The sequence below is a fragment of the Sorex araneus genome, chromosome 3, assembly GCF_027595985.1.
Source record: "Sorex araneus isolate mSorAra2 chromosome 3, mSorAra2.pri, whole genome shotgun sequence".
NCBI lineage: Eukaryota > Metazoa > Chordata > Mammalia > Eulipotyphla > Soricidae > Sorex > Sorex araneus.
The window spans coordinates 185,622,903-185,649,744 of record NC_073304.1 but is presented as its reverse complement, the minus strand read 5'-3'; the positions used below and the strand labels follow the sequence as shown (position 1 = coordinate 185,649,744).

The 26,842-nt window shown below is 47.2% G+C and overlaps 1 protein-coding gene across 2 annotated transcripts; it reads left to right on the top strand.

Annotated features, from left to right (window-relative positions):
• Positions 1-18,275: 18,275 nt before the first annotated feature.
• TNFSF12 (TNF superfamily member 12) lies at positions 18,276-26,505 on the top strand. Of its 2 annotated transcripts, XM_004604868.2 has the most exons (7): positions 18,276-18,632; positions 18,812-18,859; positions 19,290-19,365; positions 20,099-20,152; positions 20,232-20,267; positions 25,404-25,528; positions 25,734-26,505. In XM_004604868.2, the coding sequence occupies exons 1-7, from the start codon at positions 18,474-18,476 to the stop codon at positions 25,983-25,985; spliced, it is 750 nt and encodes a 249-aa protein (XP_004604925.1). In that variant the 5' UTR covers positions 18,276-18,473; the 3' UTR covers positions 25,986-26,505. The 2 variants fall into 2 exon arrangements, with proteins under 2 accessions (XP_004604925.1, XP_054986082.1); XM_055130107.1 differs by lacking the exon at positions 18,812-18,859 and having other exon boundaries at positions 18,333-18,632.
• The last annotated feature ends 337 nt before the right edge of the window (positions 26,506-26,842 follow it).

The following is a 26,842-nucleotide window of genomic DNA, read 5'->3' as shown; positions in this document are numbered from 1 at the left end:
TGCATTGCCGGCTGTGACCCAAAAAGCAAAAAAAAAAAATAAAAAGCCAAGATTCATTTGTGAGTCTCTGGATCTTGGCCATTAATGCACTTAAATGGCACCCAGAGGCAGTTCATGAGCATGACAATCAGGACCCAGGAGGAATTACTCCTGGCTGTGCTTGGGGGACCATATGGGATGCCCAGGATTGAACCTGTCAGCCACATGCAAGGCAAACACCTTATCTACTGTACTATCACTCTGGCCCCTGAAATATTTTCTAAAACAAATATTTCATTTGACATAATGCAAAATAGGGTTTTTGTATTCAGCTACAATTTCCTCGTTGTATAATGGAAATTGCCTTACTCTTGAATGCAAGTGAAGACTCAATAAACATTTTTTATCTTTAAATAGACTTGTTTGAATGTGACTTAAAAAAAAAAAACAGATAATGGGGGGGCTCGAGCGAGAGGAACAGAGGGTAGGATGCTTACCTTGCAGGTGGCCAACCCAGATTTGATCTCTAGCGTCCCTTGAGCCCACCAGGAGTGATCCCTGAAAACAGAGTCAGGATTAAGCCTTAAGCACAGAGAAGTGTGGCTCCAAAATAAAAACAAAAATCGTAGATAATGTGAGGTGGGGAGAAAGCTCAAAAGGCTGATAGACATGATTTGCATTCAGGAGCTTTTGGGCTCAATTACTGATACCACACGGTCCCCCACCCCCAAATACTGAGCCAGGAGTGATCCCTACATGCCCCCGTCATTGGGTATGGTCCCCATCCCCAGAAAAGAAAAGAACACACAGAAGTAAACAAAGCCTTGGTATTCACCAAAAGGCCAGGGAGGGATGAAGCTGCATAAGAGTAAGAATTTGGTTTTATTTCACTGGTTGGGATTTGATCTTCATGTGTGGGGAGTTTCATCTCAATCATACACTGTGCTGTTGGTAGAGTTCCCCAAACTTGGAGGTTCACTTTCCCAGCATCCTTTGCAACTAATGAGAATCACTCGGACCAGGGAGACCATTGCCCCCTCAGTCTTTAGTCTGAGGGGTTGGGAAGCATCCATCCTGGGGCTCACAGTGGCCTCCAGTGTCCAGCCTGTGTCTGTGTCTTACAGGGCATGCAGTAGAGATGTCCTCTTGATTTGGAAGGAGCTTCGGTCCCTGTAGTTTCCTTGAAATAACCTTTCATTGAGGGGCTGAAGCAATAGTGCAGCCGGGAGGTACATCACGTGGCCGACCCGGGTTAGATCCCCAGCATCCTATATTGTCCCTTGAGCACCACCAGGAGTAATTCCTGAGTGCAAAACCAGGAGTAATCCCTAAGCATAACTGGGTGTGACCAAAAAAAGCAAAAATGATAATAAAAATAATAATCTGTTTACTGAGCCTGTTTATCTGTCTTTCCTGGTGATGCTGAAACATATGTAGGTGTTTCGATAAAGTTTCCTGCTTACAAAATACCATGAGGGGCTGGAGCAATAGTACAGCGGGTAGGGCGTTTGCCTTGCACTCGGCTGACCAGGTTCGATTCCCAGAATCCCATATGGTCCTCCTAGCACCGCCAGGAATAATTCCTGAGTGTAAAGCCAGGAGTGACCCTGTGCATTGCCAGGTGTGACCCAAAAAGCAAAAAACAACAACAAAAATACCAGGAATGGCTTTTATTACTTTCAAGTAAAAATCCTAATAGCTCAATCACAGGCATGTTTTGTTCGTTTTTTGTTTGCTTTTTGGATCACACCCACACCTGGCGATGCACAGGGGTCACTCCTGGCTCATGCACTTAGAAATTACTCCTGGTGGTGCTTGGGGGACCATATGGGATGCTGGGAATCAAACCCGGGTAAGCAAATGCTCTCTCGCTGTGCTATCGCTCCAGCCTCACAGGCATGTTTCTATGCTTCCTTTTGTATTGTTTTTGGGCCATACCTGGCAGTGCTTGGGGACTACTCCCATCTCAGTGATCAGGTGTAGGGCATGGTAGTGCCTGGGGAGCCAGACAATGCCAGGGATTGAGCCTTGGGTTCTACACACAAATTACATGCTCCACCCTGGAGCATGTAATTGCTCAGGGCCCCTCACAGACAATTCTTGGGTGATGGTCTTAAATTCAGTTCTAAGGGCCTGTGTGTCAGCTCTACCCAGGAAAACTTGTTTCTGCAGAGCCTGGACAAGGCCTTAGGTAGAGGGAACTGAGGCTGAGAATGTCCTTTCTAGAGAAAAGATCATGGATCAAGTGAAGGCATTATCTGAAATGTAGATTCTCCACATCTATAGAATCAGACATTCTGGGATGGGCCTTGCAACCAGGCTCTTAACAAACTCCCTAAGTGATTCAAGTTTACTCTGGCACTTTGAGGAGAAGCCACAGGAAAGGGACGTCGAAGGTCCAGTTCTAGTCCCTGAGTCATCACAGGGTTTGACAACACCCCCCACCCAAAAAAAAAAAAAAAACAACACTTGTAGTTAAATCTCTTCTGAGTGCATAGCTGTGCAAATTTGGTCACAGCCTCTAGTTTCTGGGCCTCATTTTTTTCTTCATAAGGAGCAATAGCACAGCAATAGGGCCTTGCATGCGGCCGACCCGCGTTCGATTCCTCCGCCCCTCTCGGAGAGCCCAGCAAGCTATCGAGAGTATCCTGCCCACAAGGCAGAGCCTGGCAAGCTACCCTTGGCATATTCCATATGCCAAAAACAGTAACAACAAGTCTCAAACAGGAGATGTTACTGGTGCCTGCTTGAGCAAATCGATGAGCAATGGGATGACAGTGACAGTGACAGATAACATTCAAGTAACACGTAACCTTTATATCCCAGACTTGTTTGGAGAATAAAGAAAGATAGAGCAGTATTTTATCTGAGATAAAACATGAATCGACATGGTCCAGGGTGATAGCTTACAGGGTGGGGGGTGTGCCCTACACCCCGTGGATGCTCCATCAACCAGCACAGCTGGACCAGGCAACCCTCATCACTGAAGCAGCACGCTCTTGGCCAAATACCCCTGCCCATGAGCCCCCAATACCGCTAGAGAGGTTCGTATATTTAAAAAATTAAAATGAATGGGACCAGAGCAATATTACAGTGGGTAGAGTATTTGCCTTGCACATGGCAGACCAGAATGTCCCCTGAGTGCAGAACCGAGGAAGACCTGAGAATTACTGGTTGTGGTCCCAAAACAAAATCACTGTATCACTGTCATCCCATTGCTCATCAATTTTCTCGAGCGGGCACCAGTAATGTCTCCATTGTGAGACTTGTTACTGTTTTTGGCATATTGAATACGCCATGGGTAGCTTGCCCTGCTCTGCCATGCGGGCAAGCTACTCTCAGTAGCTTGCCGGGCTCTCCGAGAGGGGTGGAGGAATTGAACCCGGGCCAGCTGCCTGCAAGGTGAACACCTTACCCGCTGCTCTATCACTCCAGCGCTCCAGCCCAAAACAAAATAAGAAATAAAATGATAGGACTAGGGAGCTAGCTCAGTGAGCTGTAGTTAGTGCTCTGCACACAGGAGGCTGGGTTTGATCCTCACCACCGCATGGCACTCCTAACACTGCCTTGGAGTGAAACCTTGACAAGCTGGAAGAAACCTGACCACTGACAGGTGGTGGCTCCCCCAACCAAAATAAATATATGAACTTTACTCTATTTCTTAGAGTTTGCTCTTTTTTTAATTTTTTGCTTTTTGGGTCACACCCAGCGATGCACAGGGGTTACACCTGGCTCTGCACTCAGGAATTACCCCTGGAAGTGCTCAGGGGACCATATGGGATGCCGGATGCCGGGGATCTAACCCGGGTCGGCGGCGTGCAAGGCAAACGCCCTACCTGCTGTGCTATCACTCTGGCCCTAGAGTTTGCTCTTTAAATGATTGCATGAGTGCCTTAGGTTTGTTTTTTGTTTTTGTTTTGTGTTTTCTTTGAGGGGAGTGTTGAAGGAATGCCATCCCCTAGCACCCCGTAATCTGGGACAGCAGTTCAATGCAAGGGCCCGAGGACATGCCCCATAGAGCTGGGATTCCCCAGGCCACCTGGGTGATGCTCAGGGGACCTCCAAGAGCTGCACATAGCAATTGGGGGGCTTTAGCATTTGTCCCTGTTGTAGAATGCCCTGCTTTCAAATGTGCCATGATGTGACCCCAGTTCTCACTTAGCAAGTCTCTACTGCCACACCTCATTTCTTTGCAGTTTGTTTTTCCATTTAGGACTTGTGGGTGGCTCAGCCAAGGCTTTAACAAAGGTCAGAAGCCAGCTGAGGTTGCAGTCCAGGTCCTCTTTTCCCATCCACCTCTGTTCATGGGATAATGATATTGACAAGCATAATTATTTTTAATTTGTGCATGTATTTATTTTTCTTTTTGAGTCACACCCATCAGTGCTCAGGGAGCCACTCCCATTGATGCCACTGGAGATACATATTTATAGCCACTCTGGAGGACCATATGGTGCTAGGAGTTTAACCCAGGGCTCCACATGTAGTGCATGTACTCCAACCCTTTGAGTCATACCTCTTGTGCCTGATTTGAAATTTACATGGTCATCCTCAAAGACAGTTGGGGTGACTGTCACTAAGGTACTCATATTTACTCTGACCACATTCTCATTTACTAATAGATCAGATTGGCAGCCCATCAGAGCCAAGCCAGAACTGAGTCAAGCTGTGGTTGAGGCAGATACCAAGGGTTAGGGGACCAAATTAGATGGATATGTTAGCAATCAGGCCAGACTCCATGAGGTCAAGAACCAATTCTGGGCTCTAGGCCAAAGTGCTTGGCCAAGTGTGTCTGTTGGGGCTGTGGTGAGGGGTGCACAATCCCCATTCTAGTCTGATCGCTTCTGGGCATCTTATAGCTGTCTGAGTTGAGCCTTTTGTTTGTTTGTGGGGGAGGGCAAGACCCAGCAGTGCTCAGGAATAACTCTTGGCTCTGTACTCAGGGATCACTCTGTGCTGGGCTCTGAGGACCCATATGTGATACTGGGGATCAACAATGACAACAAAAGTAGGTATGCAATGAGTGCATGATTGCATTAAAAATTACACAAAAATGGGCCAGTAGTGAAAAACAAAAAAAAAAACCCCAAACAAACCTAAGGCAGTAGGTTTGTTTTTTAATAAAGCAAACATATGCAATCATTTAAAGAGCAAACTCTAAGATATAGCATTATTTTTTATTGATTTATTTCGGTTTGGGGGCCACACCCATCAGGTAATGGGTAATTACAGCAGGCAATGCTTTCACTTGCACAAGGCCGACTCAGGTTCAATCCCTGGCATCCTACATGGTTCCTGGAGCCCTCCAGAAGTGACTTCTTTTTTTTTTCTAATTTTTAATTTTTTTTTATTTTATTGAATCACCATATGGAAAGTTACAAAGTTCTCAGGCTTATGTCTCAGTTATACAATATTCAAACACCCATCCCTTCACCAGTGCCCATATTCCATCACCAAAAACCCCAGTATACCTCCCGCCCCCTCCCCCCCACCCCCAACTGCGTAACTGATGAATTTCACTTCATTTTCTCTTTACCTTGATTATATTCCATATTTCAATACAAAACTCACTATTGTTGTTGGAGTTTCCCCCCAAGAAAGACAGCCCTACTACCAAGGAAGCCTTTGATAATTAGTTTTCCATTGCTTAGAATGAAGAGATATGTAGTCCCACTGCTCCAAGTACATAGCTCATTTTTTTCTTTTTCCTTTTCCTTTTTTTCCCCCTCATTTCCCCTTACCGCACCTCATAGTATAGTGGACGCCGTGTTTCTCCCCGAAAATGGGAAACAACCAGGAAAGAGGGATATTTCCTTTTCTCAGCAGGCGTGGGGCTATGGCTTAGTTCACAGTCTAGAGAAATGGCTGCTACTTTGATTACCTTCAATATTTCAACAAAAAAACTCACTGTTATTGTTTGGAGTTTCCCCCCAAAGTCAGACCTGCTAAAAAGGAACCGTTTCACATTGCTGACATTTAAGAGATGTTAAGTCGCGTGGCCACTGCCGCGGCCTTGTGGTTTTGGATTTCTGTATAAAGTCCAGGGAAAAATTCTGCCAGAAATTACATAGCCCAGCTCACAGTCCCAGTGCGTTGCTGTAGGAAGCCGCTCTGGATGCCAAAATGGGTTAGAAGACCTCTGGAATCAAAGTCTTTAGGAGAAGAGGGTCCGCTTCGCTCTCAGCAGCTCCAGATTTATCTGGGTCAAGGGCGTGCCAGTAATGCCCACTTCCCATGGTTGCCTATGAGCCACAAACTGTAAAAACCATATACCTCTGGGTTAGGAGTCTTAGAAAGTGGCTCTCGCCATGTGGATACTGCTGCCGCCGCCATTTTCCGTGCAGAAAAACAGGGTGGAAAGGAAAAATCCATCTCCAGGCAGCTTTGAGTTGTAGCCCAGCTCACAGTCCCAGTGCATTGCTGTAGTAAGCCGTTCTGCATGCCAAAATGGGTTGGAAGACCTCTGGAATCAAAGTCTTTAGGAGCAGAGGGTCCCCAGAAGTGACTTCTGATCAAAGAGCCATAAGTAAGCCCTGAACACTACTTATGTCCAAAGTATGGTCCAAACCCCACCCTCAATTAAATAAATAAATAAATAAATAATAAAATAGCAAATAATAAATGAGGAAGAAAGGAAATGACAATAGAATGCAGCTAATGTAGATAGAATATGAATCTAGGAACCTGTATTTTGAAACCAGCATAGTAAAAATTGATCAGGCAATCAGTGGAGCTTAAAATTTTCAGGTGAGCGGCTGGAGCAATATTACATCAGGTAGGGCATTTGCCTTGCACGCAGCCGACCCAGGTTCTATCCTGGGTATCCCATATCATCCCCCTACCACCGCCAGAAGTAACTCTTGAGTGCAGAGCCAGGAGTAACCCCTGAGCATCGCTGGGTATGACCCAAAAAGCAAAATAAATAAGTAAGTAAGTAAATAAATAAGTAGCAACTTGAAGTGGGGGAGGTTGAATTTCCCTCCCCAATCTCAACATCTCCCAAGTTTACCAGTAGCTTGGCAGCCACATCCACAAACTGTCCCCTGGCGCCGTATAATCTTATCAACGACCATGATCCAGAGACTCAGAAATAAAGCTCCTGGAAGAGAGCAACATAGGCCTCACACATGAGTAATTTTCTGTATAATTGTATTCTAAATTTTAGAATTCCTGGACCTCTCATACTCTATACCACTGGTGTACCAAACTGTGGGGGCATGGCTTGGGATTTTGGGTGGAAACATTCAAAATATGGTGGTGGGAAGGTGCAATGGTGATGGGATTGGCATTTGAATATTAAATATAATGAATTATTGTGAACAACTTTATAAAAATAAAATAAAGTTTAGAAAAAAATAAAATTTTCAGGTGAAGTTTATTTAATAATATATATATTACACTTTATATATTATATATCTATAATATATATAGAAAGACTATGTATATGTAGTCTCAAATGTCTTTCTGAAGACTACTCACTGCAAAGATAGAAATGGCAACTTTCAGGCCAGAGGGAGATGTAGGATGAAATACACTCTTTGCATGCAGGAAACCTGGACTTGATTCCCAATATCACCTGGTCTCCTGAGTACTTGTTAGAAATGACTCCCAAGCACTGGTCAGGGAGTAATCCCTGAATCCTACCAGTTGTAGTCCAAAACAAAACAAACAAACAAAAAGAAAACTTTAGAGTAGAGAAGACTGACATACACACCCTTAAGGAACAAAATTAATATCAGAAATGAAATGAATCAAGATCCATGACAGAACAATGTTTTGATGGCTTTCTTGCCAATAAAATAAGACATGTCAATTTAATCATGAGGAAAGATAGAGAACATTCTATGATATTGTGATTTACAATAAAAATATTTATTTTATCTTCATTCCCACTTCTGGAACAGAACTACTAAAATCCTTGGAATTTCCCAAGCTATTAGAGCAATGAGAACCACTTTTTTTTTCCTTTGCTTTTTGGGCCACACCCAGTGATGCTCAGGGGTTACTCCTGGTTCTGCACTCAGGAATCACTTCTGCCGTGCTTGGGGGACCGTATGGGATGTTGGGGATCGAACCCGGGTTGGACGAGTGCAAGGCAAACACCCTACCCTCTGTACTATCTTTCCGGCCCCTGAAAACCACTTTTGTTATAATATTTGGCCTTTTGGATGGTCCTTGGTTCCTAAAATAATTTCAGATATTAATAGTTTTTGGGTCTTTACAACAGAGCTTGGGAGGCCTGCAAACCCTTCCTGATGATTCTTGGCCAAATGAGTTGGAAGTTTAATGCAGGGCCTAAGGAAGCGGTGCTGCTCACGGCCCAAGAAGCCTGAGGTTACCTGGGCCATCCCAGCGGTGCTCTGTGCCTCCAGGGACACACTCAGCAGTGCTCAGGGGACCATGTGGTACCAGAAATCAAACTGGGGTCAGCCACAAGCAAGGCCTGTACCTTAACTCCTGTCTTATCTCTCCAGCCCACACATAATCTTCTGAATTGACTCCTTCAAGGTAGTAAGAGAATCTTGTGCCATGACAAGTACTAAAACAAGCTCACTTCAAGTACACCTGAGCTTATAGTACTTAGGTGACTTTTGGAAACCCCTTAAAGATAGTAACTGGTTGCCAGGGGAACCAGCCATGTGAGAAATGGGGTTGGAATTTTCAGCCCCACCCCCTGACTTCTGATTGAGTTAATCACAGTGACAAATAATTCAGTTAGTCATGCCTATGTAAGGAAATTTACATTTAAACCCAAGGCAGGTTGGGAGAGCTTGCAGACTGATGAAGACATGAAGGTACTGGGAGGTGCTCAGGAAAGACAGCGAAGCTCCAGGACTGCTCCCACAAAATATATCCTATACAATCTTTTCTTTCTTTCTTTCTTTCTTTCTTTCTTTCTTTCTTTCTTTCTTTCTTTCTTTCTTTCTTTCTTTCTTTCTTTCTTTCTTTCTTTCTTTCTTTCTTTCTTTCTTTCTTTCTTCCTTCCTTCCTTTCTTTCTTTCTCTCTCTCTCTCTCTCTCTCTCTCTTTCTTTCTTTCTTTCTTTCTTTCTTTCTTTCTTTCTTTCTTTCTTTCTTTTTTTTTTTCTTTTTGGGTCACACCTGGCACTGCACAGGGGTTACTCCTGGCTCTGCACTCAGGAATTACCTCCTGGCAGTGCTCAGGGGACCATATGGGATGCTGGGAATCGAACCCAGGTTGACTGCATGCGAGGCAAACGCCCTACCCACTGTGCTCTTGCTCCAGCCCTTCTTTCTTTCTTTCTTTCTTTCTTTCTTTCTTTCTTTCTTTCTTTCTTTCTTTCTTTCTTTCTTTCTCTCTTTCTTTCTTTCTTTCTTTCTTTCTTTCTTTCTTTCTTTCTCTCTTTCTTTCTTTCTCTCTTTCTCTCTTTCTTTCTTTCTTTCTTTCTTTCTTTCTTTCTTTCTTTCTTTCTTCTTTCTTTCTTTCTTTCTTTCTTTCTTTCTTTCTTTCTTTCTTTCTTTCTCTCTCTCTCTCTCTCTTTCTTTCTTTCTTTCTTTCTTTCTTTCTTTCTTTCTTTCTTTCTTTCTTTCTTTCTTTCTTTCTTTCTTTCTTTCTTTCTTTCTTTCTTTCTATTTAAGCACTGTGAAATTTGTTTGTGTTTTTGGGCCATGCCAGGAGATGCTTAGGGGTTACCCCTGGTTCTGCACTCAAGAATTACTTCTGGGGCTGGAGTGATAGCACAGCAGGTAGGGCGTTTGCCTTGCACTCGGCCAACCTGGGTTTGATTCCCAGCATCCCATTTGATCTTTGAGCACCATCAGGGGTAATTCCTGAGTGCAGAGCCAGGAGTGACCCCTGTGCATCGCCGGGTGTGACCCAAAAAGCAATCAATCAATCAATCAATCACTCAATCAATAAATAAGGGCTGGAGAGATAGAACATTGGGAGTAAGGGGGCTGTTTGCCTTGCACATGGCTGACCCAGGTTCAAACTCTGGCATCCCATATAGTCTCCCAAGCACAGCCAGGAGTAATTCCTGAGCTCAGAGCCAGGAGTAACCCCTGAGCATTGCCAGGCGTGACCCAAAAAGTTAAAGGAAAAAAAATACTCTTAATAATAGGGTTCCACATATACAACATTCCACCACCCCACCCTCCACCAGAGTGGCCCTCCAAAACCTACTCTTATAAATTGTTTTCTTAAGTTCTGTGAGTGGCTCTAGCAAAGAACAAACAAACTTGAGAAGGGAGTTGTGGGACGCTCTGCCAGATACAGGAAGCACAATCCTTGAATTGCAACTAAAGTGTGAGGAGGGGACAGTCTCAGAGAATAATGCTTACCTGTGGGATGTAAGGATTGGAGTGAGAGCACAGCAGGTAGGGCATTTGCCTTGCATGTGGCCAACCCATGGAGGGTTCAATTCCTCCGTCCCTCTCGGAGAGCCCAGCAAGCTACTGAGAGTATCCCACCGGCATGGCAGAGCCTGGCAAACTACCCATGACGTATTCGATATGCCAAAAACAGAGTAACGACAAGTCTCACAATGGAGACATTACTGGTGCCCGCTCTAGCAAATCGATGAACAATGGGAAGACAGTGCTACAGTGTTACAGTGCTACAGTGGAATGTAAAGGTTACTTCCAGATGAATAGAACTTGAAGTACTCTCTCCTTCCAGATAGAGAGAACTGCAGGTGAGTGGAGACACATGGTGCCACAGAACTGCTTGATGCGTGGAAAACCCACATGTCTGATGTCAGAAGTAAAATAGTACAGTAGGGTGTTGAGAAGAGAGGAGATAGACAAGAAGTAAGCTTTTCATTTTTATTTATTTACTGAGGTTTTTGGGCCACACCAGCAGTGCTCAGGATTTACTCCCGGCTCTGCACTCAGGGATCACTTCTGGCAGGCTGGGCAGTCAGCGAACAGGGCTGGAAAGGGACCCAGGACAGGGTTTTGGAGAATGCTATTATTTTATTATTATTATTATTATTATTATTTTGCTTTTTGGGTCACACCCAGTGATGCACAGGGGTTATTCCTGGCTCTGCACTCAGGCATTACCCCTGGCAGTGCTCAGGGGACCATATGGGATGCTGGGAATCGAACTCGGGTCGGCCACGTGCAAGGCGGGTGGGCCGCGTGCAAGGCCCTACCCGCTGTGCTATCACTCCAGCCCCTATTTTATTAATTGATTGAGACGAATAGAACGTAGCAATTTTGTTTTGTTTTGGCTCTTGGGTCACATCTAGCAGTGCTCAAGGACCACTAGCACCTGTCCTGAGAGATCACTTCCCCTAGCGGTACTCGGAGACCACGCAGGGCAGGGGATTGATCTGAGCCTTTCACATGCAAGGCACGTGCACAGTTCATTGAGCTCTCTCTCTCTGGCCTCTAGAACTTAAGAATTTTTACCCTTTTCCTGGGAGGAGGGCATGGGGGGGGTTCAGGGGTCACACCTGGTTGTGCTCAGAGTTTGCTCCTTGCTCTGCTCAGAGATCACTCCTGGTGGGCTCAGGGGACCATGTGAGGTGCTGGGGATCGAACCTGTTTTGTTTGTTTGTTTGTTTGTTTGTTTTGGCTTGGTTTTATTTGCTTCTTGGGTCATACCTGGAGATGCACAGGGGTCACTCCTGGCTCTGCACTCAGGAATCACCCCTGGTCAGGGGACCATATGGGATGCTGGGAATCGAACCCGGGTCGGCCGAGTGCAAGGCAAACGCCCTACCCGCTGTGCTATTGCTCCAGCCCCCTGGGCATCAAACCTGAATCGGCTAATATACTATTACTCTGGCCCTTCCCACCAGTGAAAATTCTTGAGTCATTACAGGCCTAGAAAATTTCATTCTAGGTCCTGGAGAGATAGTACAGGAATTAAAGCAAAATACATGCCTTGTATGCAGCCGACCCCAGCAAGACACTTAGAGCACCTCTTTCATGGACCCTGGGGTCCTCTCAATGAATCCTTAGCTCTATTGTATGAGAATCCCCAGGGTTCCCCCGGCTAAAAAAAATGAAAAAGGACTTATATTTTACTAATTTACTCAGAAACTTTTGCTAACACTGGAAATATGCTGACTAGCAAAACCTACACAGTCTCCAACTGTGAAATCCCTAGGTAATATTAACTGAAGCAAGCCTCTGGAAAGTAAAAACCTTGAAAAAGCAGGGGAAAGTATACTGGAAGATTTCCTTTCGGTAATTTTCCTACACATTTCCAAATCACTCCTGATTGGAGTCCAAGTCAAAATACAAGTTAATTTTAATTTTGGCCATAAGTCAAGAACAAAAAGGCATTGAATTAATTTTTCAAGCTAAAGATATAAAGGATGGAGAGATAGTGCAGGGGTAAGGCATTTGCCTTGCTGTGGCCAACCCTGAGGTTTGGCCCCTGGCACCACAGGGTTCTGTGAACATCACAAGTGGCCTAGCCTGAGCATAGATCCAGGGGGGCTCCTGAGCATCTCTGGGTGTGTCCCTAATACTCTTCCACTTGTCACTTGTCACTTGTCATCGAGTTATTCATCGATTTGCTGGAGCAGGCATCAGTAATGTCTCCTTTCGTCCCTGTTGCGTGCTAGTGTAGCCCAATGGCGTCTGCTCACTCCAGGAACATGAAGAGCCTCAAACTGTTTATTCAGGGTTTTGGTGAAGATATCTGACCATCTTGTAGGTGGGCGGCCATGCAGTCTTTTGACATCCCGTGGAATCCAGTCGGTAATAGCTCTGGTCCAGCAGTCATCTCTGAATCTCATTACGTGTCTGGCCCATCTGATTTTTGACGCCTTGGCAAATGAGACAGCATCCCTGATTCTTGATTGTCGATGGAGGTCGGAACTCTGGATTACTTCTCTCACTTGGGTGGAACGCGATACTCAAAGCATAGCTCTTTCGATTTCTCTTTGGGATACCCAAATAGTGTTTTCATCCTGTTTTCATAGGGCCCAAGTCTCTGAGGCATATGTTAGTGCAGGGAGAATGGTGGAGTCAAAAAGATGTGCCCAGAGCCAGAGGTTCTTAGTCCTCTTAACAACTTCTTTGACATTCTTGAAGGTGTTCCACGCTGCTCTCTTCCTCCTTCGAAGTTCTGGCGCCAAGTCATTTCTCATGTTGAGTTCTCGACCCAGGTACACATAGCTGCTACATTTGGAGATGTTCGTTCCGTTGATAATACTCTCCCAATAATAAAAAAATTTAAAGTTAGGGGACCCAAGAAATAACACAGAGAATAAGTCACTTGCCTTGTACATGGCTGACCTTAGTTTAATCACTGTATAAGGCCCCCAAGAGCACATACAGGAATGACCTATGAGGAAAGAGCCAGGACAAAGTCCTGAGCACTGCTTGGTATGGTCTAAAAACCAAAACATTAATTAGTTGGTGTTTTTTTGTTTTTTGTTTTTTGTTTTTTTTTGCTTTTTGGGTCACACCTGGCGATGCACAGGGGTTACTCCTGGCTCTGCGCTCAGGAATTACTCCTGGTGTTGCTCAGGGGACCATATGGGATGCTGGGAATCGAACCTGGGTTGGCCGCATGTAAGGAAAACGCTCTACCTGCTGTGCTATTGCTCCAGCCCCAGTTGTTTTTTTTTTACAGTTAAAGGTTTTGAGGATGAGCAGCATCTCCAAGAGTCTAATCCTGTTTCTTTCATTAGCAGAGGTCATCACAAGTGATAATGACTTTTTAAAAGCAGAAAAATGAGAGGCAGAGGTGAAAAATTATAATCAGGACCTTTGAGTGACCAGTTCTAGGAACTGGGCAAAGTATGAATAGCACAGAAATCACAACATACAAGAGTAAAGCAAGAGAGCAAGTCTGATGAGGTGGCTTGAGCAGGATCTGGACCTGTCGCAGAAACAATTTTAAAAGGTCTATATTTACTTTGAACTTAGAAGCTAATTGTATTAATCACTGACTGTGCCAGATTGGACCAACTACATATGTGTCAGCAATTATGTTAGAAACCTTTGTGATGGTGCTGGAGGTAGGGCACAGCAGGTAAGGCACTTATCTTGCACACAGCCAACCCAGGTTCAATCCCCTGTATCCCATATGGTCACCCATGCATGTCAGGAGTTGATTCCTGAGTGCAGAGGCAGGAGTAAACCCTGAGAATAGCCAGGTGTGGTCCCAAACAAAACAAAGACACAAGAAGACAAAAATAATCCCTGAGCAACACCAGGTGTGGCCCCCAAACCTAAAGAAATAAAAATATTGGAACACAGTGAATTGTACTTACATTATTGTGGACATGTGAACATTGGTCAAATTCAGGTCAAGCAGTGATTAGAAATATACTCTTTTTTTTTTTTAAACAGCAGTCTGGTTTATTTTATTTCATTTTATTTTTTGCGTTTTGGGTCATACCCGGCAATGCACAGGGGTTACTCCTGGCTCTGCACTCAGGAATTACTCCTGGCGGTGCTCAGGAGACCAATATGGGATGCTGGGAATTGAACCTGGGTTGGCCGTGTGCAAGGCAAACGCCCTACCTGCTGTGCTATTGCTCCAACCTCAGAAATATACTCTTTCATTTTCCTGGGTGGTACCAGATATTGAACCCACACAGGTAAACACTCAGACGCTACTACTGAGCAATCCTCTTCCTAGGCTTATACGTTCTTCTCCATGCATTCATACTTCAAGGCCAGAAACTGGTAAATCTAATTATGCCAAGTTATGCCTGGCTTCTTTCCTTACTTTGTGGTTCTAGGATTGAATCCAGGGCCTCATACATGTGAAGCACATATGTGAGCCACATTCCCACCCTTGCCTTTCATGTAAATGCATACTTCTTCAGTTTTGGAATTTTCCTAGGAGATTCTAGATGGTTTGCTTTTTTTTGTAATCTTTACCTCACGAATCACGAATCACGAAATCCCGTTGATCATCAAATTTCTCAAGCGGTCTCAGTAACCTCTCCATTCGTCCTGGCCCTGAGATTTTAGAAGCCTCTCTCTACTTGGCCTTCCCAATGATGCCGCATTGGAGGCTTTTTCAGGGTCAGGGGAATGAGATCCAGCTTGTTACTGGCTTTGGCACATGAATACACCATGGGAAGCTTTCGAGGCTCTCCCATGTGGGCAGGAAATGCTCAGTAGGTTGCTAGTTTCTCCCAGAGGGAGAAGAAGGTTATAAGATATCGCTTCGCGGCCGTGCACTTCTGGGAGCTTGCTTTTAAGTCTCTGGATATTGGCCGTTGATGGGATTACACACACCTGAGTTCCTCTGCCAGTACCTTCATGCATGAGGCTTGTCTGAATGTTGTGGAGAGGGGCCTTGAGCATGGCTTCGGCTAGGTCCCAGAGGTCTTTGGCCGCTGGGAGCTCTGCTTGGGGCGGGGAGGGAAGCTGGAGCCCATCCCCTCCGAGGGGCCCCAGGAAAGACAGCCAGGCGTGTGGGCAAGAGACTCTCTGCCTAGCTATATTTATCTCTTTACCTAGCTATATTTATTTTTATCATTAATACCATTTACTTATTCAAGCACAATTTTGCTCCTTCTTTCAATTAGTACTCATGACTAATTGGAGATTGGCTCCCTATTTGTCATCACAGCTCTACCTTTTGTTTGTTTGTTTTGGTCACACCTAGTGATGCTCAGGGGTTATTCCTGACTCTGCACTCAGGAATTACTCCTGGCGGTGCTCAGATACCATATAGGATATCAGGGATCAAACCCTGATCAGCCATGTGCAAGGCCCCAGTTCTGTTCTTCTTGCTATCTTCTATCCACTAATTTTCTTCTTTCCTTCCTTCCCTTCCCTTCTCTTTCCCTCCTTTTCTTCCTCTATCCCTCCCTCCCTCCCTTCCTTCCTTTTTGAATCAGGCCCAGTGGTATGAGAGCTTATTCCTGGTTCTGCACTCAGGGATCATTTCTGGTGGAATTTGGGAGACTTCATATGTGGTACTAGGGATTGAACCTGGGCTGGCTGCGTGGGAAGCAAGCACCCTACTCTATGGACTATCACTTTGGTCCCCATTCATTGGTTTTCTGACTTAGACTTACTGTTTCCTACAGATGATTTTGTCCTTAGTTTTGCTCCCAGATTTTGCTCCCACAATTTTTTTTGAAAAAGGAGAGAGCTGGGGCTGGAGAGATAGCACAGCGGGTAGGGCGTTTGCCTTGCACGCGGCCGACCCGGGTTCAAATCCCAGCATCCCATATGGTCCCCTGAGCACGGCCAGGGGTGATTCCTGAGTGCATAGCCAGGAGTAACCCCTGTGCATCGCCAGGTGTGACCCAAAAAGCAAAAAAAAAAAAAAAAAAAAAAAAAAAAGAAAAAGGAGAGAGCTGGAACTGGAGAGATAGCTCAACAGGCTAAGCACATGCATTGCATGGAAGAAGTTCAGTTTAATTCCTGGAAGTGCATGGTTCCCTGAACACCGCCAGGGGCAACCTGTAAGGACAGAGCAAGAGTAGTCCCTGAGCATTGCCAGATGTGGGCCACCCAAAACAATCTGGAAAATGGAAAGGGGGTGGAGAGATAAGATAGGACAGAAGTTAAGGCACTTGTTCAGCATACCAATGAGTTTGGTTTGATCCCGGCAAGGTATATGACTCTCTGAGCACTTCCAGGAATGATCCCTGAGCACAGAGCCAGGAGTAGACTCTAAGCATTGCCAGGTATGGAGATAATAGCCAAAAAATTTCAGATTATGTATACATATACATATATATAATTTTACATATATATTTTATATATATATATATATATACACACACATACATGCCTGCTCAGATTGGGACTGAGTCTGTTCCGCCCAGATCCCCCATTTTACAGTAGCTAGACGGTCACACCCACCAATGGCATCAATGGCCAACATCCAGAGACTATAAAACCAAGCTCCTGGAAGCAATATGTTATAGCCTAGTTCTCCCTCTCGGAGAACCTGGCAAGCTACTGAGAGTTTACTGCCCTCATGGGAGAGCCTGGCAAACAACCCGTGGCATATTCATATGCCAAAACCAGTAACAATGATGGATCTCATTCTCCTGACCCTGAAAGAGCCTCCAATGCGGCACCGTTGGGAAGGACGAGTAAAGAGAGGCTTCTAAAATCTCAGGGCTAGGATGAATGGAGACGTTACTGAGACCGCTCAAGAAAATCAACGATCAATGGGATGATGATGATATATATATATATGTACATATATATAAAAGAGAGAGATTACCGGAATAGAAAAAGAGGACAGTTGGAATTCTAATTAGAAAAGATCTGAAAAACTCTCTGCAATGACTTAAAATGGGAGGCTGGGTGAGGGAGGATGGATGTTCCAAGGAAGAAGTATTCAGTTAGCAGATTTCAGCACCCTAGAAAAGCAGCAAGAAGATTGGAGAGGGCGTCGCTGGGAGGCAGAAGTTTGTCCACATACTTCCCTTCATGGAACCACAGCTTGTTTCACTGTGATACTTGCAGCCCACTGCAAACATCTAGCAAAGACCATTACAAATTAGGGGCCCTGAGCTATAGCACAGTGGGTAGGGTGCCAACCTGGGTTGGATTCTCAGCACTCCCTGTGGTCTCCCAAGCCCACTAGGAGTGATCCCCCAGGTCAGAGCCAGGACTAAGCCCTGACTACCGCCAGTGTGGCCCCCAAAACAAAAATAAGAACAAAAATCATTACAACGTGGACGAACTTTTTGAGAGTCTGTTTACAAAAGTCTTCACGGCAAGAGCTTTTACCAACCTCATCTGTTGCTCCGTTAGGGGATTCCTTAAACCCATTATTAGTTGAAGGGGTGCGGAAGGAGTACTATGAGCCTTCAGGGAAGGCCACACCACCTGGAGGGGCCTGTTCTGCCCAAGTGCTGGGAGGGTTCCCCGGGCGAAGCGGGGCGGCTTGCAGGAGTCCGGGCGCCAGCAGAGGTTCGCCGCTCTCGCGCCTCGGCAGGTTCAAGTTGAAACCAACCGTCAGAGAGAAGTGGAACCCATGCCCCGTGTGAGAAGTTCTCACAGTCTTTTTCAGTGACTAGCAGCAAAGTCGCGTCCGTGGCTGCAGCGGACGAAACTCAAAGCCGCTGCGGAGCGCTGGGCCCAGGCGCGCGGGCCCGGGAGGGGGTCAGCACGGCCGAGCCTCGGTGCACGGAGCTGGAGCACCGGACCGGGCAGCAGGGTCCCGGGCTCTGGGCTCTGCTCTCCCGCACGCAGGCCTGAGGCAGGTTCTGCCCTCTCTGATTTTGCTCCCCCTGTCCAGTGCTCGCTCGGCTGGCCCCCGGCTGCACCCGATCTCGGCCGGTGTTACACACACACACACACACACACACACACGCATACGTCACACACACACACACACACACACACACACACACACACACACACACACGTCGCCCCGTTTTCACACGCCCGGGAGAAGCGAGCTGGGCGCTGGGGCGCTGCGGGTGGAAAGGCACAAACAGTGTCCGGTTTCCTGTCCGCACCCTCCCGCGCTCCTGGCCACTCCCTCGGCCCGCGCGCTCCGCCCGCCGCTCCCCCTCCCCGATCCCTCGGGTCCCGGGATGGGGGGGCGGTGAGGCAGGCACAGCCCCCCGCCCCCATGGCCGCCCGTCGGAGCCAGAGGCGGAGGGGGCGCCGGGGGGCGCCGGGCACCGCCCTGCTGGCCCCACTCGTGCTGGGCCTGGGCCTGGCTCTGGCCTGCCTGGGCCTCCTGCTGGTGGTGGTCAGCCTGGGGAGCTGGGCATCGCTGTCTGGCCAGGTGAGGCCCCTGTTTCACACCCCTCCCTGGGCACCACCCTCCCTCAGCAGCCTGGCTGGAGCGGTGTCGGCAGGAGCCGCTGATGGGGCTGGGAGGGCTGAGGGCAAGGGCCCAGGAAGATGGGTGGAGGGTGAGCTGTCAGGTGGAGGACTGGGTGACCACTGCCTCCTTCCCAGCAGGAGCCTTCCCAGGGGGAGCTGGTGGCAGAGGAATTCCAGAACTCGGCGGTGAGTGGGTGTGGGTGCTGTCAGCACAGGCTGGTGGACATGGGAGCTGTGTGTTAGCTGAGGGTGCAGGGTGTGCCCTAGGCTGTGGGGAGAGGGTGTCACGTGAAAGGAAGAGTTGCTGGGCTGTGAATGAGGGGGAGGTCCATGAAGCTGCTCTGGAACAGGTTGCTGGTCGTGTTTCCACCTTGCAAGCTGACAGTGTGGGCCTGTGCCGTGGCCGCCGGGAGGGCTGGTGTTAGTTCTGTGTGCCGGGGCAGTGGGAGTCTAGGCTCCTGGTGGAGGTGAGGATTGGGACCAAACCCCACGACCTTGCCTCCCTTCAGCCACTTATGATCAAGAGGTTCAGTCCCTCCCTGTGGCTTCTGTGTCTGTTGCTGACCGATCAATCCACTGCTAGCCTGCTGCTTTAGCCCTCCTCTAATTCTCCTAGGATCTGAGTCGCCAGCCAGAGGAAGGCCAGGATCCTGCATCTTTTCCCAAAAGACTAGTTCGGACTCGCAGAAGTGGTGAGTGTCTCTTTCTTCAAGGCCCAAGAGTAATCACTAAATCTGGTGGCCTCTGGTTGCATTCTTCCTGCTCATCACAGTAGTCCCGAGAGACAAACACCTTAATCTTCACTTAGGATGGGAGAAGACGAGGCACAGAGAGTGGAGGGATTCAGGCTCAGGCAGCTTAGTCAAAATTGGTCTTAGGACTCTGAATCTCCCTCCACCTGGGAAAACTTCCCGCTTCAGGCCTAACCCAAAATATGAAAGGATGGCTGGGAGTTAGGAGAATCCCCAGGTTCTGACGGAAACATGGGGTGGGAGTCAGAAGTTGGCCCCAGTAAGCAGAAACTTATCATGGGATGACCATTGCCATTTCCAGGCTTGTACCGGTATCTTTCAGTGTGACTAATAATGGCACTCCTTTTGCCCTCAGAATTTTCCCAGTTTGGAGGATAATTTATTGTCACATATAGAGGAAGATAAAGCCCAAAGTCTCTAAACTTGGGAATCTGTATAAGGATTCTGAGAGGGAAAGGCGGCTGAGGAAATAACTCCTGCACCCTCAGCTGCTCTGGCTGTCTGCATCTTTCTTGCCTTTTATTGTTGTGATGGGCACCACACACAGTGGTGAGGGGGCCCACAAGGCACTGGAGGTGAAAACCGGAGTGTTATACAGTCAAGGCACGAACTATGAACTATGCTACTTCAACCACATCCCTTCCCCCCAATCTGTTACTCTTTTAATTCTCAGCACCTAAAAGCCAGAAAAGACGAACTCGAAAAGCAATTGCTGCCCACTATGAAGGTGAGTGATGTGCCATGCCCGGGGGAAGGGTGGGGGAGCAGCTGGTTACTATTTGCTCATTAGTCTTTATATCTCACAGTTCACTCACGACCCGGACAGGATGATGCACAGGCAGGTGAGATGCCCCTCCCCCCACTTCTGAGCAATGACCCTATCCCTCACCCCTATACCCCAATAGCACTGGTTTCCTAGAGAAGGGGCTCCTCCAGACCTTAGCCTTTCATCTCCCTCCTTTATCAGACTGACTCTCTCTGCCTTCAACCTTGGAACCCCAGAAGCTAGTTCATGAAAGTCCTCAGGACTCGCTTTGCTTAGCGCCCAGCCCTGACTTGGCCTGCAATCCAGGCACGGACCCAGGCTGAAATCCACACCTCCTCAGAGGCCAAGCCAACTCTCCTGCAAAACTGCTAGCCCGCACTCTGCCCCTTGGGTTCTTGCTTCCTCCTGCCCTTACTATTCCCTGAGGCTTCATTGCTCTGGACATTTTTTCTCAAATTGTTTCTAGTCTTGGGGCTGGAGCCATAGTCCGGCAGGAAGGTGTTTGCCTTGCACACAGTCAACCCAGGTTCAATCCCCAGCAGGCCCCTGAGCACCACCAAGAGTGATTCCTGAGTGCAGAGCCAGGAGTAACCCGAGTATTGCCAGGTGTGCCCTGGCCACTACACCAAAAAAAAAAAAAAAAAAGTCTGTAAACTGCTTTTCTGTCTCTACCCCACCTACTTCCTCAGTATTTGTGACCTCAGCACTTCAGACCCAGACTCTAGACCAGTGTTTCTCAAAGTGGGTGATACTGCCCCCTTGGGGGTGCTGGGGGACTCTTTTCACTTAAAGAAGGTAGATTTTCAGAGGGCGCTGAATAATTTTTTTTTTCTTTGTGGATCACACCCAGCAATGCACAGGGGTCACTTCTGGCTCATGCACTCAGGAATCACCCCTGGCGGTGCTCAGGGGAACATATGGGATGCTGGGATTCGAACCCGGGTCGGCCGCGTGCAAGGCAAACGCCCTACCCTCTGTGCTATCACTCCAGCCCCTGAATAATTTTTTTTTCTTTTTTTGCGAAGGGGTCAGTAGGCCAAATAAATTTGGGAACTTATGTCACCTGCCCTCTTGTAGAAGTGCTGTGGGAATGAACACAGTGGGAATTATGTTTCTATAATAAGCTCCTCTAGAGAGTAGGAGAGATAGTACAGCTGCCTACAGGGGGTTCAACCCAGATTTGATCCCTGGCCATCCCATTTAATACCCTAAGTGCAGAGTCAGGAGTCAGCCCTGAATGCAGCTGGGTATGTTTTTTTTTTTTTTTTTTTGGGTCACACCTGGCGATGCACAGGGGTTACTCCTGGCTCATGCACTCAGGAATTACTCTCCTGGTGGTGCTCAGCGGACCATATGGGATGCTGGGAATCAAACCTGGGTCGGCTGCGTGCAAGTCAAACGCCCTCCCTGCTATGTTATCGCTCCAGCCCCAGTGCAGCTGGGTATGACCTCCCAACAAAACCAGAACTATCTGAATAAATAAATAAGCTCCCACTAGCTTTCATTTTTCTGTTGTTTCTCTGCATGACTTCCAGTGTTCTCACTGTTTTCTTTCAGCTTCTTTCCCCTGCATTCCTTGTTCATTCTTTATGTCTTTGGGGCTAATACTCTTGTTCACCTCTTCTGGGATTTGCACATACTATTTCCTTCTATGTGAAAAGAAAGGTCAGGACACAAAATGTAAGAGTGGTTTGGTCGAGGGGATTAACAATGGATTTTTGCATGTGGCTTGGGGTCAGTCAGGATTTGCCTGTGGCTTGAATATATGAGATAGAGGAAATGAAGGAATCAGAATGAATTTAGTGATTTTTAATTGGGCATCTTTGGGAATAGCGATGACATTTATTAAAGTGAGGTTGCCAGGAAAGAAATAGCTTGGAAGGTATGTAAATTGATCATTAGATATAGATTTAATAATAAAAAGTGAGTAAATAATAAACAAATGAGTCCCATAGGTGGCTAAGTCAACAGTATTCTAGCTCAAGCTACATCAGGATATATAAAGTCAAGCATCAGTGTCATTATATGAATGATGTTTAAAGTTATTATAGGATCAAAACCAGTAATGATAGGTCTCATTCCCCTGACACTGAAAGAGCCTCCAATTGTTGGGAAAGACGAGTAAGGAGAGGCTGCTAAAATCTCAGGGCTGGGAGGACTAGAGATGTTATTGGTGACCGCTCGAGTAAATTGACGAACAATGGGATGACAGTGATACAATGATAGGATCAGAAGAGACACCAGGGAAAAGAAGGGCCTAAAGAGTGAAGCCCTGGGGTCTGGAGCAATAGCACAGTGAGTAGGGTGTTTGCCTTATACGCAGCCAACCCGGGTTCGATTCCCAGCATCCCAGTTGGTCCCCTGAGCACCGCCAAGGGCAATTCCTGAGTGCAGAACCAGGAGTGACCCCTGTGCATCGCTGGGTGTGACCCAAAGAGCAAAAAAAAAAAAAACAAAAAAAACAGAGTGAAGCCCTGAGGCTGTTGGACAAGTGGGGCAAAAAAGGAGAACCCAGCAGACACTGGGAAACAGCGAGGGGAAGAGATCCCGGAAGGGTAGGGTAGTGTCCCGGGGTCTAATGAAGGAGGAGGTGGTGACTGTTTCTGTTGAGCTGAGCAGCTGAGAGGTCACATGAAATGAGAACAGGGAAATGATCACTGGATTTGGAAACAGAAGTCAACTGGTGATGGTGACAAGGAGAGTTATGGTGACATAGGATTGGAGACAGCGTAGACTGGGTTAAGAGAAAATGGGAAACAGAAGAGAATGACAGTGCATTCCGTAGTTTCCCTGTTTTGGATTATGAGTGGGGGAGGGGCACTGATAAGGATAATTTTAGTTCCCTTAATGGTCAGGTAATCTGTTTTTTCTTCTTTTCTTGTTTTTTGAGCCACACCTAATGGTGCTCAGGGCTTACTCTTGGCTCTGCACTCAAGAATCACTCCTGGTGAGGCTCATTATGGGGTGCCCAGAATTCAACCCAGGTCGACCATGTACAAAGCAAGAACCCTCCCCTCCCCTAGGTTGGTCATATGTTCTGGTCATCTCCATGTTACAGATTGGAGTAACTTGTTTGAGGTTTAATTTTAATTTTTTTTTTTTTTTTTTGCTTTTTGGGTCACACCCGGCAATGCACAGGGGTTACTCCTGGCTTTGCACTCAGGAATTACTCCTGGAGGTGCTTGGGGGACCATATGGGATGCTGGAAATCGAACCCAGGTCGGCCCCGTGCAAGGCAAACACCCTACCCGCTGTGCTATCATTCCAGCCCCTTGTGGTTTTAGACAGAACTAAACGGTGGAGTCAGGATTTGAACCAGGCAAAAAATGTGCTTATATATTGAACCCCACCAGTGAATGGGAGAACTAATGCAGATATTGGGGGAGCTTTCAAGGTCAAGTCCAAGAAGATGGGAGGGGATGGTTTCCAGAGTGGGAGAACTGGTGCAGGTATAGAAGGGGAGCTTGCAAGGTAAGGTCCAAGAAGGTGGGAGGGGATGGTTTCCAGAATGTAGAGAGGGACACATCATCCTATCATTGCAAGTGGTTCAAAAAAATGTTAAGAAGGGTTTGGTTTGTAGATTTGGTGGGGGGTTAAGAGGGAGTCATACTTAGGCTTGAACCTTGGGGACACATGGCTTGAAGATAGAAGGGATGAAATAGTTTTTCTTGCTGAGTGCAAATCAAGTTTTGTAGGAGCAAGGATTTTCAAGCAGTAATAAATGCCCACTTGAAGTTTGTGGTTATGAAACTTAGTGGTATCAGGTCCCTGGCACACCATGCCCTTTGGCCACAACTGGCCTTTGCTCAAGCTGGAAGCAAGAAATAATCTTTCTTTTTCTCTCTCCTACTCTTCATGCCTCCAGACCAGCTTCCTCTCTTCTGTTGGGACCACTAAAGGCAAAGCATATTGCACTGAGTGATCTCGCTGGCTCCTGAGTTTTTCTTTTTATGGCTAGATAGTGTCCTATTGTGTGGATTCATGGCACTTGTTTTTATCCAGTTATTAGCTGGACATTTGAGTACTAGTTTCATGTATTATTACTATCATTTTGGGGTTTTGAGTCAGATCCAGCAATGCTCAGGGGTTACAGGTGGTGTGTGTGTGTGTGTATGTGGTGCCGGGAATTCGAATAACAGTTTTGGCTGATGCAGCTTCATGCAAAGCAAGCGCCTTACCTCCCGTACCATCTCTTTGGCTCCCTCCCTGGGTACTATTTATAATTTTATTTTCCCCCTCAATTTTTTGATTTTGGGCCTCACCCGTTGGTGCTCATATCATATTCTTGGCTCTGCACTCTCACTCGATGATGCCAGGGATTGAAACCATGTCAGTTGCATACAAGGGAAGTGCCTTACCTGCTATACTATCACTTCGGCCCCTATTTTTAATTTTAATAATTTAAGTAATGTATTGATTCAAGTACTATTTGTTTACATTCTCAGGGCAGAAGGCAAACAACTCAGACTCAAAATGTACACACTCCCATGCGTCTTCAAGCCTGCTCTTGTCCTAAAATAACTGCTGACAATTTGCTCTGCTGCCATCTGGTCATGTGTGACCAATGGAAGGCGGGGGAGTGGGGGTGGGGGTTTGGGGAGCCCAGACCAGGGTGCTCACAGGACTTAATCCAGTGTAGCAGTTCAGAATCTTCACCTGAGAATCTTGGGTTCAGGTACCAGTCCCAAAATACCCCACAAAAAATAAAATGACCCACACTTGTCAAAAATGTGGCTCTGTGACATGATGGCTCAAGCCCCAACTGTTGCATATCTCTTCCCTTTACACTCAGGACTACAAAAATGGGGTTTCTCCCTAGCCTTGACCACCTATTTTCAGGGAAGGTGGGTTCCAAAGGTTTAAAAACAGTAACAACAAATCTTACAATGGAGATGTTACTGGTGCCCGCTCAGCAAATCGATGAGCAATGGGATGACAGTGATACAGTGATTTTTGGGGGTCACACCCAAGGATACTCAGGGGTTACTCCTGGCTCTGCACTCAGGAATTACTCCTAGCGGTGCTTGGGGAACCATGTGGGATACCATGGATCGAATCCAGGTCAGCCGAGTGCAAGGCAAATGCCCTATCTGCTGTGCTATCACTCCAGCCCCCCAAAGGTTTATTAACTCAAGGAAGGTTTATTAATTCCAGGAAGCATGAGGAAATGGTCTGAAAGCACCTTGTCCCCTCTCTGAAAATCCCCATTCAGGTGTGGACGGGACGGTGAGTGGCTGGGAGGAAGCCAGAATCAACAGTACCAACCCACTGCGCTATGACCGCCACAGCGGGGGATTTGTAGTCACCCGGGCCGGGCTCTACTACCTGTACTGTCAGGTAAGCCCTGCATGGCTGCATCGGTGTAGCAGGTGCTGAAAGGCTTCGACTACGGCTGAGGGCAAAGTAAACACTGGGGAGAGGGAGCTTGAGAGCTTGGGGACTGAGCAGGATAGATTGGACGCTGGGTCCCTAAGGAAATTTTAATTTGACTGGAGGGGTAGCTGGAGGCACGAGCTTTACTTTCCCTTTCTCCTGCCCATAGGTGCACTTTGACGAGGGTAAAGCTGTCTACCTGAAGCTGGACTTGCTGGTGGATAACAAGCTGGCCCTCCGCTGCCTCGAGGAGTTCTCAGCCACCGCTGCCAGTTCCCCAGGGCCCCAACTCCGGCTCTGTCAAGTGTCTGGGTTGCTGCCCTTGCGCTCAGGGTCCTCTTTGAGGATCCGCACCCTTCCCCGGGCCCATCTCAAGGCGGCCCCTTTTCTCACCTACTTTGGACTGTTCCAAGTTCACTGAGGGGCCCTGGCTGCACGCGGCTCTCCCTGGTGGACAGCTCCCCACAACAGCTCTCTGAGCTCGCTCTGGGCTCCCAGCTGGCACCTCTGCCCCACCTCAGCTGCTCCTCCCTGGCCCTACCCCCTTTCTCTGGGGCTCTCACTTGTCTCACGTGTTTCCCTGCCACATCAATATTCCCCTTCTCGGCAACTCTCCCCACCTCTGCCTCCCACCTTGTTAGCCCCCAACGCCTCATCTCTCAATACCCATTACCTCCTAATTCTTCCCCCTCTGGCCATCGCCCCCCAGGACACTGTGTTTACTGTATTGTGGGTGAAGATGGATCTGCCTCTTTGGGCACTGTGGGGCTGGATGCCTGAGAGACTGGGACTAAGCCAGGAGTTCCCAGATGTGAGGGTGAGAGAAAGACAGACTCTTCCTCAGATAATTCCCTGTGGATTTTAAAAAGATATTATTTTTATTATTGTGACAAAATGTTGCTAAGTGAATATTAAAGAGAATAAATAATAGTCTCTGTCTTTATCGGCCTGAGGGTCATGGGATGGGACTGGGTATTGTTGGGGAGTGAGGTACGGGACTGGAATTCCAGGGCTACCAACACATTTGGAACCTACATGTCTCCAACCCCCAAGTCCTGAGCAGAACTGCCAGGAAAAACAAATCAAAGGGGGCTGGAGTGATAGCACAGCGCATAGGGCATTTGCCTTGCACTCGGCCAACCCGGGTTCAATTCCCAGCATCCCATATGGTCCCCCAAGCACCGCCAGGAGTAATTCCCGAGTGCATGAGCCAGGAATAATCCCTGTGCATCACCAGATGTGACCCCAAAAGAAAAAAACAAATAAACAAACAAAAAA